The sequence below is a fragment of the Egretta garzetta genome, unplaced genomic scaffold (assembly GCF_000687185.1).
Source record: "Egretta garzetta isolate BGI_Z169 unplaced genomic scaffold, ASM68718v1 scaffold108, whole genome shotgun sequence".
NCBI lineage: Eukaryota > Metazoa > Chordata > Aves > Pelecaniformes > Ardeidae > Egretta > Egretta garzetta.
Window position 1 is genome coordinate 855,905 of NW_009260614.1, and position 10,745 is coordinate 866,649.

The window sequence follows — 10,745 nt, forward strand, 5'->3', positions numbered from 1 at the left end:
TGGGCGACCCTCAGCTTGGGCGTCCCGTTCGGCGGCTGCCCCGGGGCTCCTGGTGCTGCTCGGGGTTTCCGCAGCCATCGGGCCTCGGGCCACCAAAACCCTGAGCAGGGCCACAGCCCCCGCCTGCTCTCACTGCCCCGAGAGCTGAGGGAAGCTGGGAGGCCCTGGCCCCGTGCCATGCCCTCCACATCTGGTTCCCTTCCCCACAGCTGGGCTGAGCCCTGAGTGCTCCCTGGCTCCAGCGGTTCCTGGTGCCCTCTGTGGGAACAGGGTCAGGGTATTCTGAAATCTTCCAAAGCCCCATTTCAGCAGCTTTTCCCTGGGCCTCTCAAAGCGCAGCCGGGCACCACACTCTGCTCCCCTCTGCGTGGGCGGAAGACGTGTGTGCAGCGAGGGGGGGGCCTCTCTCCTGACATCCTTGTTAGCTAACAAGCCCTTTCCACCGCAGAGAGGGCTGGGTAGCCAGCTGTGAAGTTTGCCACATTTGGGGTAAGCTGCCCTGTGCCACTGGTAGCCCAGGTCCAGCCATTGCATCCCTGCCAGGATGCAGTCCCTTTCCAGGCAGAGCAGAGGGGTGGAGACAGTGCAGGAGGAAAGGGTTTGCCCCTGGATAGAGATGGGCCTCCTCCCAGCAAGCTGCCAGCCAGAGCTCTGCGAGGAGCAAGGAGGGCAGCCCAGGTTTCACGTACCACACTCTCTCCGTACACAAACAGCTCTGAGCAGGAGCGCCCTGAGAGCCATTGCCCAGCTGGGTTATTAAATGCATCTTTTACCTCGCCATCCGTTTCCCTCTGACATCGACCGGCGCTCGGCCCGCCGCCAGCACCTCCTTTCTGGTTTTAATGACTCCACGGCAACCCCCGAGACTCTGGGCTAGTTTCTCCAGGCCCAGCTCTGCTCTCAGCATGCCCTGGGGCCACCAGGCTGTTTGCATTAGATACAACCCATTCCCATGTGCAAAAAACCCCCTTGCACACATCTGTCCAGCCATCGGAGGCTCAACTGCTCCCCAAAGATCGGGGCAGTTCTGACTGGTTCTGCCCATTTCTCCCAATGCTGACACACCCCCCTGGTTCTATTCCCACAGTTTCAGAGTCTGCAGCTGGAGCGGGAGATGTGTTTGGCTTCAAACTGCGCCCTGGCCAGGGTGAACCTGTCCCTGCGCCCACGGCTGGAGGACGGGAAGGCTTCCCTAGCCATCAAGTACCAGGAGCTGCAGGAGATACGAGAGGCATGTTGGGACAAGCAGCAGCGCCTGGGTGAGTGGGACACGGCCAATAGGACGAGGCACAGCCCAGCACAGCCAGAGCAACCTGCGTTAATATGAGGGCCTGGGTGGACTCAGCGCCCTCGAACCTGCCCTGGGGATATGGCCCAGCCGTGATCGGGGGTGGTGGGGGTGATGCTGCCTGCAACAAAGCCAGCCCTTGACTGTGACTGATGCCGCAGTGGGATGCAGGCCTTGGTGTGCAGGTGGCTCCCGGGATGTGTTTGGGGGTGTTTCAGTTCGAGGGTGGGGGATGCTTGGGGATGGGAAAGACCCCAGCCCCAGCAATGGGGGCATCCGGGAGGAGGTTTGTTGGCAGCCCTGTGCACTCCCAACACAGAGGCGTACCTGGAGAATTGGAGCCCGCAGAGCGCCCTGGGCCAGCTCCAAGCCAAGCTTGATGCCTCTGAGGCAGAGTCGGAGGTGAGTCAGGCGAGACCCCTGTGCTGCTGCCCTTTCCTCGCCTGGGCCTGGACTCCTCTCCCATGCTTCTGGTGTGCCAGGCCCTGGAGAAGAGGACGGGGTGGTGCTCAGTCATCTGGGCTCAGCTCCATGGTCCCACAGCTCTCTTGGCTTGATGCTGTCCCACTGCCTGTCCCACAGGCCCAGATAGCGCGGTTCCTGGCCCAGGACCTGCCCCTTGATGCCTTTCTGGAGTCCTTCTGCCAGAGCCGCACACGGTCCCACATCTGCCGGACACAGCTGGAGAAACTGCAGGAGCTGCTGCAGAAGGACCGGGTGGGCAAGAACCCTGCAGGCCCCACGGGGTGCCCAGGTGCCCTGGCTAGCCCAGCACCAGCCCGCCTTGCCCCATTGCGGGGTGGAGTAGCCCCCAAAGCCTTCAATCTCTCCTACAGCTTTGTGCCCACCTTCCTCGTTCCCTCAGAAGCTGTTGTGCCCTTTGCCATGCCGGCTGCACCTCCCAAACACCATCTCCCAGCCCTAGGACACCAGCCAGCATCTCCCTGCTCCAAAATCCCCAGCCTGGGCTCACCCCTGCGCCTCGTTGGACACATTGCCCTGCTCAGCCCCCAGCCCCTCCGCAGGCAGCAACGGCCACAACACCAGAAGCAGGAGCCTCCCCACCGGTAGCAGGGCAGGGATGGGTGATGTCCCCGCTCCTGGCCCTGTCCCCCCAGGGGAGCTGCGCAGGAGCACCCTGGCTGGGGAGCACATGGCAGGGGTGTGTGTGCATGTTGAAGGCACAGCTCTGGGGGGCTGCGGTGTCTGCTGGGCAAGCACAGGGGTGGGTGCTCGCAGGGGGATGGAGGAGCTTGGCTGGGGGCAGGATGGGATGGGTGCTGTGGCTGGGCAGGGGATCCTGCACTGGGGGAGCTGCTGAGGGGGAGGTCTCTGCATCCACAGCAAGAGGAACGGTGACAGGAGGTGGGGGCGGGTGGGTTGTAGGGATGTCAGTGGGCTCAGCTGGGTGGGAGATAGCAAGGCAGAGGGCCCAGGAGCACTGGGTGCCACGCGCTTTCTAAATAAAGGCTCTTTTCCATGCTCTTTGTTCCCCCTTGGCTCTGGCTATGACCAGAGGGATGGGACAGAAGGGAGGAAGTGGTTGGGGTGGGACATTTTCCAGGCTTGGAGGCGACCAGCAGTCAAGTAGGGTCCTGCAGCCTGGGGAGCCCCCAGGCGTTGCACCTGCACTTGGCTCAGCCCATGAGCACGCCGGGGAAGGTGAGAGCCCCCCGCAAGGTGGGCAGAGAGCCCCAGGCAGGCACCAGGGCCCATCTCCCAGCAGTTTGGCCCCACGCGTAGTGAAGGCTTCTGGAAACCTGAGGTGCCTCATGCCAGAAGCTGAGCCCCCACCCCAGGCAGAGTTTTACCCACAGCTAGCCAGGCTTGTGCATGACTCCAGTGGTCTCATGGGCTGTCTGCAGCCCTGCAGTGGTTTCGTACCCATTCTCCATCCACCCTCTCACAATAGCCCTGACCTCATTCCCCACTGGAAAAGGCAGCAGGAGGCCTGAGCATAGCCTGTTCCATCCTGGGCTCCTCTATTGCTTTCCTTAACTTCACACAATGGATGGCGAGACAAGGCTGGGAGGGACAGCCCTGCTTCCTGCAGCTGCAGCCCCTGGGGTGTTTATTCCCTGCTCTGGAGTGTCCCTTGGGCTGTTTTTAGCTTTTAGATTTGGTTTCAGGCTCTTCTCGTGCTTTCAGCCCCTGTCTTCTTTCCCAGTTGCCTGCCCACCCTGAAGCATGGCACGGTTATGTAGACTGCTTAAAAGCCGTCCAAAGCAGCAAGGGCCCTGGCTCTGGCTACAAAGCACCCCAAAATACAGACCATTGGCTTGCAGTGTCTGATAGCCCCCTCTACCACGGCGGGTACCCCACCGTTACTCCTAACTCCAGCCCTCACTTGTGGGACTGGGGCCACACATCCAGTATAACCAGTTAAAACAGGTTTAAGACTAGGATAAATTTGGGACCAGCCACCATGGCTTTATTAGCAGGGAAGGAGATGGTAATCACTGGGGTTTTTGGTAGTCATTTGGGGTTTCACAGAGCACCTCCTGCTTTCCTGGGTCCCACCAGGCTCAGTCTGGGCTCAGCCTGCCAACCGAAGTTGCCAGGACATGCCTGATGGCCACAGTCAGGCTCTGTGGCTTGCCACCTGCCAGGAGGAAGGACCATAGTAGGCTGGCAACCATGGCATGAGAGCTCGGCTGGGTTCCTGAACCAGCCCCACAGGGCTAATCCAACCAGGGAAATAAGGGGACCAGGCAGGAGCCCGTTGGCCTGTGTGGGACCATCTGTGCTATGTCTGGAGGCGGCTGCACTGCACAGGCAGCCCCATCCTACCCAGTGTCCCAGGGTCCCCCAGACAGTTGCTCAGGCCACCCCGAGGGCTGCACTGGACACTGTGAGATGACCAGGGCTGTGGGTGCAGCACGGGGATGTGGGCCCAAGCAATGTGTGTGTGTTAAGCTATGAGGGCTCTGAGCATGCACACACACGGGGTGGGGGCGGCGGGAGGCATAAGTACAAGGCCTCTCACTGGGGATCTGGATGCCCACCGGGGAGAAGAAGGCCACCTTAGCACTTGGCTCAGGAAGAAAGGACCCCAAGGTGATGGCGTGAGGACATGGTCACTGCTGGAGCCCAGAGCCAGGCACCCGTACAGGCTGAATGCCAGCCAAAGGCAGTGCTGACAGCTGTGTCACCGCCTTGCAAGATGGGCCTGGGCACAGCACTAGGGCTGGCACTAGTGCCCACACAAACATGCACGAGGAGCCATGCCACCTGAAAACCAGCCAGGCACAAGCAGTGGGTCTCCCCAGCCCATGCCTGCCTTGCATGGCTCCCCAGGGCTGGGCAGTCCCAGGCAACACTGCATGGGTCTGTCACCAGCCCCGGGACACTTCCCTGGCCCCGAGCAGATACGGAGTAACCTTACAGCAAGGGCAAATGCAGCCCCATGAGTGTGAACCCTCGAGCCAAGCAGCTGCCATCTCCAGCCCAGAGAAAGTGAGTGTGTCCCACCACAGCTGACAGCACTAAAAGTAATGGTCCAAAGGACAAGGTGAGCTGGGTGCTGTGGCCCTGGCTGCCTTTCTGCCCATAGGAGCCCTGCAGCACCCCCAGGCGCCTGCCCAGCTCAGGTAGCAGTGGGCAGGCCCTGGCAGCCCCACGGGTCCTGCTGGCCACCACCCCACTTCAGCCAAGCACTGCGAAGTTGCCAAGCAAGGCGTGCCCCTGCCCTGGGTAGGTTCCTCCAACCCTGGGGTTGGTCCTGTCCAGTTTGGAGCAGGTACCACCCCAGGTGGGTGGCCAGATCCCCCAGCCGCAGCAGCCCCGGTGGGGAGGTGTACATGCGGCGTCAGTGCACTCTGCACCTCTGAGGAACATGGAAGCAGGGCACGCCTGCCTCTCCTCCCAGAACCTGCAGTCAGCACTGTGTCCTACTGGCACCTCCAGCCCCTTCCACAGGCAGCCTGGGCTGAGGACAAAGTCCTACATGGGGCACAAGACAGAGACGCTGGTAACAGGCAGCAGCACAGGGTGATCCCTCTGTGCCCCTCCTTGCCTGCACAGTGGTTCTCCCTGCCTGCACCAAGCACTGCCGCCCCGCAGGACCACATCAAGGGGGGGTCAGTGTGCCCCTGCTCACCCTGGGGAGGTGCACATTCATTTCTGTACCAGGCCAGACAGCAGCCTGGGGCCAGCTCAGCCCCTCTGCCCGCTGGTGTGCAGCCAAATCCAGGAGGGACTGGCAGGGAGCTGGCCCTGCCCGGCTCCCCCAGGCCTGGCTTTTCAGACACCAGGCTGGGCAAGCGGCAGACCCCAGCCCACGAGGGACAGGACACCTGGGAGAGAAGGGGTCCCCCAGCACAGGCAGCCTCCAGGAGACCCTGCGAGCTGCAACGCCAGGCCAGTGGAGATGTAAAACCCCAGGCTGGGGCCAGCCAGCCAGGGTGGTGCCAAGGTGCCCCAGCTGGACTCTCAGCACGGCAGGCACTGCCCCGGGCCACAGGGCTGGTAACAGGAAACTCTATTTATTAACAGTTAATTCTATTAACAGTTAACTCCATTAACAGAGGAGTCGCTGCAGGGCGACTGTTGGAGGGAGGGGGAGCTGCCCCCCACCCATGGGTGCTGCCAACCGTGTGGCCCTTCCCTGGGGGGTAAAGCCACTGTGGCTTTAAAAGCAGCTCTGCCCACCAGTCTGGGCAGGTGAGGGCTGGGGCTGCCCCAGGTGCTGCCCTCACACCCCCACCCTGCCAGGCCACCCCTCTGGTGGGTGATGGCTGCCCTTCCAGTGCTGCTCAGGACCCTGCTCACCACACCTGCAGCTCATTGCCCCGCATGCTCCCAGCCCTGCTGGCACCCACTGGGAGCCAGGTTTAAACCCCTCCATCCCTCCAGATGGAGGGGAGAGGCCCTAATGAGGCACTGAGACCCCATGCCCACAGGCAGCCCCACCCAGCCGCCGAGGCAGCAGCTCAGCACCCCAAGCCTGTGGTTACAGGGATGTCAGCCCACGAGAACGGGCTGGGATGGGACTGGGGAAGGGGGTCTGCACTGAGCTTGCAAGGCCTCAGGACTGGGGCTGTCAGGCTTCATCTGGGCCTGTCTCAGCTTGCCTGGAGCCTTTGATTAATTACCAAGTGGCCGTGAACTACTTAGTTTTAGTTTTGCTTCCATTTTACAGTGGCATGGTGTGATGTCTGTTGTTAATGATTCAAGGGTGGGAATGAGTAACAAGAAGTTACACAGAATAAACCCTGCAGAGAAGGTGCAGGGTAGAGCAGTAGAGGCCTGGAGGGGTGGACATCAGGTGATAGCTGATGCCCCATCAGCGACTCACCCCTGGGCAGTTCCTTTCAGTGACACAACTCTAAGAGCTGACCAAAATTGGTGTCGGGGGCAAGAGAGCAAAGAACCAGCATCCAGCACGCACACAACAGACAACCTGCAATAAAGGCAGATGTAAGGTGGAGCTGCAGAGCAATGAAGAAAGAGGTCGAATGCACTAGAAAATCTGTAGAAGTCGGCCCAGCGGACTTGAGAGCGAGGAGGAAGAAACCCCCGCTGTGAACATCGCGCTCCTTCCAGCAAAGGCCTCAGGATGCCAACAATGCATTGTGGCCTCCTCCCCAGCTGAAACTGCCATCCTCGCCACACCAAGCGCATACGAGGCCATTGAACACCCACGGCTGCAGTATGTTACTGGGATTTGTTTTGTAGCAACTGGACACATCCTCAAAAAGAGGCAAAGCCTGCAGTAGACCAGGGAGTGGAAGCTGTTCCCTGCTGTGACCCCCACGCACGGCTGCCTTACCCCCAGCTGCAGGAAGATGGGCTCGGTCTCTCAAAGAAACAACCCTCTGTGGCTCCGTACCCCCACAGGATCCACGCTTGTTGTCCCTGAGGTGTCAAGATAACCAAGGCCACAGGTAGTTGCAGAGCTTCAACCTCTGCTGCATGGCTCAGACCCAGCTGCGAGGAAGGCACTAGAGCAGCACACGAGCATATGCCCCCTCGCAGCAAGCACGAGGTAAGCGAACTCCTGATGGCTCTCACTGATCTAACCAGCACTCCTCCCTCTCTGAAGGCAGCTCTGCAGCCCTCTCCGATTGCTCAGCATCCCACTCATGGGAGCACTGAGTAGTCACCTCTCGACAACAGTACTGCTCAGCCACTGCCACGGGGGAGGTAGAACACAGGGCTTAAACACAAAGTAGAACCCTGTGCAGCAAGCCTCACACATCCTGTCAGCCACACTTGCACCCCATTTCCTATCCTCTTCCACTTTGACCATCTGGTGCTGATGGGCTTGTGCAGCTTGCCCCAGCCCCCGCGGTTGCACCACTGCTGCCGTGGTTAGGCTGTGCCAGGGGCACCCCGCAAGGACTGCACTCACCTGGCTAACAGAAAGCCGCAGGAAATCCAGTTGCTCTTGGCACCTCTCCATCAGGGAAACAAAGAGGGAAAGACAAGGACATGACAACAGCATTGACACAAGAAGACAAAGGAGCAGAAACCTGGTGTGCTGGGAGCTGGCAGTTGGCCTGTGCATTTGGACCAGCTCCAACTGCTTTGTGCCAGAGCTCCTGAAATCCTTCCTGGAGCAGAGGAGCATTCTGGACTCACCAGAGTGAGGGCGATGCTGGGTATACACTGTACCACCCCAGAAGTGACAGACTGGATGCCCCAAAGTGTCCCTCCATACCCTGCACACCATGCTGCCCCTCCTCTGACCAAACTCAGCAGCAAAACTAAATGCTGCCTACAGCATGCGAGTGCAGAGAGCACAGTGGGTAGGTCACCAGCGCACCGCAACCCTCGTGCGGAAGGGGCAGCATGGAACAGGTCTCCAGCAGGCAGTGAAGTCCATGGTGGCCCAAGGAGGCCATCCTACCCACTCCCCACTGACTGCAGGCAGCACGCCACCCTTCCCAGCACGGCCTCAGGGAAACAGGACCCCCCCTCCCCACCCTCCTCCTCAACCTGCTGCAGTCACGATGTGAAACATCAGCCTGTCCCCTACCCGCCATTTTCCAGCACGCACAAGGAACATTTACCATCCAAGCCCACCAAAAGAAAGATGTGCCATTTCATCACCAGTTCACGGCTGGATATCTTTAATGTTCAAGATACATCAATGGACACCTAAGGAAGAACCAGTAGCATGAACTGCCCAAACCACTCACAGAAAGGCACATGATTAGCTCAGTTTTGGTGCCTGGGTACTTCACCCCCCAGTTTCAGACACAAGCACCAGACAGGGAGCAGGAGTCAGCCCAGCCAGCTTACTGGAGCAGCTCTTCAGCTCTTCCGTGTCCCAGTGTTAGGGGGCAGAGCAATGCGGGCAGCACACCAGCCAGCCTGTTCCTCCTGCTCCGTGCTGCACCACCCCAGACCCTCTCTCTCCCAGGAAGCTGGCTTGGGGCTGGGCACAGAGCCTGCCTCTGGGAACAGCCCACAGGCCCAGCCGTCAGCACTACATAGATTTAAGATCAACCCAGAGGACACCTCACGTTCGGCAGGCCTGCCTTAAAAACCTGCAAGCCATGCACCAGGAACTAGACAGGTGCTCCCTAGTACCCATCACTTCCCATGGACATCCCTAGCTTTTCCAGTCTGGAAGAGAACACTTCCTGCCAAACTCTGCCAGAGAAGCCACCTCTGGTCTTTCAAGTGACTCGGTTTATAGCATGAAAACACATCAGCATGTGACACAGAGCCACAACTCTGGAGACTTTCACTCCGTAACCAATGCCCTTGAACACCAGGCTCCTGTTCTTCACATGCTGACGTTTCAGCACCATAATCCCACAGAGGGACAGCCTGACAACCAGAGAGGATACTGGAAAGCACTCGCTCTGCCCCTGGGCCAAATTTGTTCCAAATCTCGAGTCTGCAGCTGGAAGCAGTATGATGACTTCCAAAAAAAGGCACAAAGCTATCCTGTGCAGCATTTACCCTGTACATTACACTCCCTGCCACGCTACTGCCTCAGGCTCAGGTCAGTATCACAGAACGCCACAGCTGGAAAACACGAGACATTTGCTTTTAACATTTTTGTGTTGAGAGAAAACATAACCCAAGGTGACTGCAGTGAGAGGCGAGGGATTGGCCCCTGCACAAACCCCTGCCAGCCAGGCCCAGCAAATCCAGTGCAAAGTAACGCAGATGACGTCATTGACATAGTCAGAGTTCGATACCATGAAGCTTCGCTCACTCCATGTAGTACCAGCACAGCACAGCCAAAGCCTTCACCCACAGGAAGACAGAAGCTCTGAGAGACACAACCTTTAGTTCTTAAAACACTTCAATACTTAAATAGGCAAACAGTCTTATGTGCAAATGATGCTTAGAGGGATGTAAAACACGAGCCATGCCACTCAGTGCTCAGAAGCATGCCACTCCCAGCCACGAAGGCCTGTACAGGATGGTCTTGTGCGAAGTTCCTGGCAAGCCCCAGACAGGACAGGCGGTTCTGAACACAGAAGTGGTTCGGGCAGCACCTCCAGGCGATGTTGCATGCTGACCAGGACACGAGCCGCCACCAGCCCAGGTTTCATTATTCCAGGCTGCTGAAGCCAAGACATCCATACTTGCCACACAGCAAGGCAAGCCCTGAACAGGGACAGACAAGGGCAACGATGCAATTTGGAGACCAACACTCCTAAAATTCCCCAAATGTAGTAACATCTGTGTGTGACAGCACAGAGGTGGCAGGTCTCAGATTAACAGAAAACCAGAGAGCGCCACATCTTGACACCGGTGAGAGCAGTCCCCACAAACACACACAGCACACAACCACCACTGACAGCCATTTAATCTCTGCTGTGGCTTAGAACAGGCACGTGGCTCCCACCAAGGTCAAACAGCAGCGCCAATTGAGAGGACACGTCATCATCCACCAAGTAGAGTCCATGAACCGCATTTACCTGTCAGGCACTGTGGCTGCAGGTCGTATCAGCAGAGGGAGCACATCCCAGCCTGTCAAGCCCCTTCACCACATTTGCAAGGTCATGCTGACGGCAGGGGCACATCGCAGCCTGTGGAGCAGAGCCCACGTGTGGTATCCAGTGGTCACATGCTGTCTGCAGGTCACACTTCTGGAGGTCACGTCACAGCCATGTACTGTACCGTGTGTCTGAAGTTCACACCAGGAGAGGGGTCAGGTCACAGCTCCCAGAGCAGAGCCTGCAGACAGAGCCTGGCAGTTGTGCATCATCTTCTGAAGGTCATGCTGGTAGGAGGGACATGTCCCAGCCTGAGGAGCAGACCCTGCACACAGTACCTGCTAGTCATGTACCGTGACTGAAGGTCACACCGGCAGAGGGGCAATGTCACAGCCTAAGGAGCAGACCCTGCACATGGTGCCTACCAGCTGTGTGGCTGCAGGGGACCCCCCCAGCCAGCTGCTGTGCCCACCAGGGTTGCTCCATCCCACCGCAGCAGTGGAGCTAGGTGGGCGCACCAGTGGCTGGCCCGACCCGCCTGCGCCCCCCTGGCC

The 10,745-nt window shown here is 59.1% G+C and overlaps 1 protein-coding gene across 1 annotated transcript in view; it reads left to right on the forward strand.

Annotated features, from left to right (window-relative positions):
• Positions 1–616: 616 nt before the first annotated feature.
• BUD23 (BUD23 rRNA methyltransferase and ribosome maturation factor) overlaps positions 617–10,745 on the forward strand; it is a 16,002-nt gene continuing 5,873 nt past the window's right edge. Inside the window, exons 1-3 of the mRNA XM_035900509.1 lie at positions 617–685; positions 1,088–1,259; positions 1,608–1,690. Of these exons, the coding sequence (XP_035756402.1) occupies positions 617–685; positions 1,088–1,259; positions 1,608–1,690 (324 nt within the window). The remainder of the gene's footprint in view (positions 686–1,087; positions 1,260–1,607; positions 1,691–10,745) is intronic.